The sequence below is a fragment of the Buceros rhinoceros genome, unplaced genomic scaffold, assembly GCF_000710305.1.
Source record: "Buceros rhinoceros silvestris isolate BGI_N320 unplaced genomic scaffold, ASM71030v1 scaffold11461, whole genome shotgun sequence".
NCBI classification, from domain to species: Eukaryota; Metazoa; Chordata; class Aves; order Bucerotiformes; family Bucerotidae; genus Buceros; species Buceros rhinoceros.
In genome coordinates, this window is record NW_010392530.1 from 4,492 (window position 1) to 8,061 (window position 3,570).

Consider the following 3,570-nt stretch of genomic DNA (forward strand, 5'->3'; position numbering starts at 1 on the left):
GGCGTGACGGTGTGCGCACAGCAGCAGAACATGTCTCCTTGTTTCTAGTCCCACTGAAGAGCAGTGAACCTGCCTGCCAATGGCAGGGAGTAGCTTTAATGCTCCTGAGCGGAACCTTAGTGGCTTGGGAAGTAACTTACTCTGACTTGCCTGCCCTGTATTACGGCCGTGCTGATGCCTAACCGTACCTTAGAAAGCAGCTGAAAGGAAGCTCGTGATGATTCAATCTGTCAGTTAGCTTGTTTTGCTTCATTATAATTTTTGCAGGGTTTGGTGGGGTTTTTTTGCAAGAAAGGCTGGTACCCACTTTTGATGGCAGATGTAATGTGAATGCATTCCTCTCTAACTGTACTTTGAAAATAAGAAAAAGATTTGAACTTTTCAAGGCACTTTTGTTCTGAATACCAAAATAGCGATCCAAAAGTATGTTGAGTCTAGTTATAAAGTTTCCATTTATCACATTTTACTGTTACAGAATGAATGCCTGAAACTCAACTTGAAACCAGATGTTTCAGGTGTTTGTATAATAATTTAACTTCAGGGATGGTCTAAACTTTTGTGTCTATTTATTCTTAAATTCATGAAAATATTAACACAGTTTATATCACAATATTGAGTGCCGTTAACATTGAGTTTAGTAATTTCATGTTAGGTAGAAGTGAATTCATTATATGAAAATGTAGTCTCCTAATCTGGAAGTGAGCTATCCTCTTTCTACTGGAACCAAAGTACCTGTTTCAACATTCAAGAAGCAACACACGTGCCTACTTAAACTATTCAGAGCAGCATTACTGTCGCTGTGCTTGCTTCATCGGTAGTTCAGCTGGTGCCCTCTTAGGCTCAGGACACTAAATCAAATTTAAGTGTAGAAAGTCACTGTTCTGATCTTCTGTCAGAGGAGATGCTGCTACCAAGAGGAAACATAGCCCTAATAAGTTAAAATAGAAACGTACACAAGCAGATCTGAATCCCTGTTTCTGACCACTAGAGCTATGTAGCAGAGTTTTCTTGACCTGGTTCTAAACGCTCACCTAACAACAGCTGCTAATAGAAGATGAACCTCATAATTACCGTACACAGAGATCATCCTCCCTTATTTTTCTACCTTGTTCAGTAGAAAGTTTTACAGGGCAATGGCTGATAGTAACTTCCTTGGAAGATGAGAGTTTGATCTGGATCCTTGCAATTGTTTCACACAGCTCTTGCACTGCTGCTGCTAGTGCATTGCCAGGATGTGGAGGCAGTGATGTTAACAGAGAAGAGATTACACTGCTATACCTTACTCCCCTTGTGTTGCAGATCTAAACTGTGTTATTATAATAAACATTCTAACCAACATAGTTATATAAAACCTGGATATGGGCAGGTTAACTCCTCAACTGGAGTTGGTAGAAGAAAACATTGAAAAAGGAAACATTTTCTAAAAACTAGTGTATACTTCCACTGTTAACTGTACATAAACAAAAATTTTCAAACCCATTAGAACTGAAAGGCAAAAGAAAGCCAAAAGCGAGAAGAAATTGTAAAGTCTTCTAGTGTGAGATTGAGGAAAGAAAAGCAAAGCAGATTGAATTGCTTGTTATGCTAACGAGTGTATGAAGTCTACAAGAGAGGCAGAGCTCCAATGATCTATTTTGCAAACACTAGTTTTGTTAGAATTGTACCCCATGAAGGGTAATTCATAGCATTGTGGTTTTCTCATTTCTTAAAGAAAACATAGCATATTTTTAAAGGACAGTATTAAAAACCAATCCAAAATCACTTGTGATTCAAAAGATAATTTCAGTCTCCCACGTCTCTCAGCTGAGTTGGTACCCTGTTATCTCACGTCTTTGTTTATGCGTGCAATGTTTGTCCATTGCACTATTATTGGATTTACTTCCCTGCTTGCTTTGTTGGGCAGTCTAGCCTGGAGGCAGCAGCTCTGAAAGGAACGTGGGGGTTTATGGAGGACGGTCCACTGCACATGCAGCTCACAGGCAGGGGGACTGGTGCAGTACGTCGGTGAATTAACAGAATGCCATGTTTGCATTGGAGGCTTTGCTCTCTCTGATTTTGGCACAAGTGCAGCTGCTAATGAAATACTGAATTTGTTTTGATGTCTACAAATAAAGATATTGGTAGGTTTTGAGGGGAAAGAGGGGTCAAAGAGAGGCTGTGAAAACTGTAAAAGGATTGCGAACAGTGCTTACAAGGAAAAAGTTACTGAGTGACAGAGCTGGGCTTTACACACCCACCTGGGAACACAAATTTGGTAATTGAGGGTTGCTTCATCCAAGAAAAAAATACGACAATGGCTGAAAAACAGGAGGTTGGCGTATTCAGACCCAAAGTAGGGAGCAGGTGTTTTTAGTGTGTTTTTCAATGATTGTTTAGATACCTTATTAAAAACTGTCCTAGATCTTCTGTTATAACCAATTACTAAATCAAGATTGGTTATTTTTTCTAAATTATGTGCCTGCATAGTTCAAACAATAAGTAATGAGGAAAATTTCTGATGTGAATCCACCTGCTGACAGCATTTCTTGTCTTTCAGGCTTGCGATCTCTTGGGATGACTATCGCACAGTGCTACGAGGAGGTCGGCCTTCTGCTGCTTTTCCTCTCTGTGGGAATCTCCATATTTTCCACTGTGGAGTACTTTGTTGAGCAAGGCGTGCCAGGCACAACTTTCACAAGCGTACCTGGTGCTTGGTGGTGGGCAACAACTTCCATGACAACGGTTGGTTACGGTGACATTAGACCAGACACTACCACTGGTAAGGTAGTGGCCTTTATGTGTATACTATCAGGAATACTGGTTTTGGCTTTGCCAATAGCTATAATAAATGACCGTTTTTCTGCCTGTTACTTTACACTGAAGATAAAAGAAGCTGCTCTTCGGCAGCGTGAAGCTTTAAAGAAACTCACAAAGAACTCGTCCAGCGATTCAAATATCAATGTTAATTTGCGAGACATATATGCACGCAGTGTCATGGACATGTTACGGTTAAAAAGCAGAGAGAGAGCAAGTACAAGGAGCAGTGGAGCAGATGATTTTTGGTTTTGACTTTTAAGTTGAATAGCCTTGTGTAGCAGATAGACTACTTGAAAAACGTAGGATTAAGCATATCTTTTTTTTATTATTTGCCACATGATGTATTTGCTTTTCCAGCTGGAGTTCTACTTACTGGAACAGACTGTGGTAACTACTGTAAAGAAAAGGCAAAATTCATAATATGGAATCTCTCAAGATGCTCTGAAACCTGCTGCCAGAACTGGATCATGATGAGAAATAATGGATCCATCAAACAAAAGCAGTGACACAAACACTTGTCTATGAATCTTATGCTAATGTATAATAATAAAATCTTAGTGAAAATTGCCATGGTGTTCCAAATTTTAAAGATTTGTATTTGTATTGGAAGAGCAAAAGTCAAAGACATTAAGAAAAGCTGAAAACAGAAGTCTAAGGAAGTGAAATGTTGAATAAATTTAGAATGGCTTTCATATAACAAGCTTTATCTTGACCCCCTTTCTTATCTCCGTCTTCTACTCTTTTTGCATGGAAAAAGGGGTTACTAGACCCTGG

General features: G+C 39.4%; 1 protein-coding gene across 1 annotated transcript in view; it reads left to right on the forward strand.

Annotated features, from left to right (window-relative positions):
* The window catches only part of KCNV1 (potassium channel, subfamily V, member 1), a 7,673-nt gene extending 4,310 nt beyond the window's left edge, over nt 1–3,363 (forward strand). Inside the window, exon 4 of the mRNA XM_010144524.1 lies at nt 2,537–3,363. Coding sequence (XP_010142826.1) covers nt 2,537–3,048 — 512 coding nt within the window. The 3' untranslated portion in view covers nt 3,049–3,363. The remainder of the gene's footprint in view (nt 1–2,536) is intronic.
* The last annotated feature ends 207 nt before the right edge of the window (nt 3,364–3,570 follow it).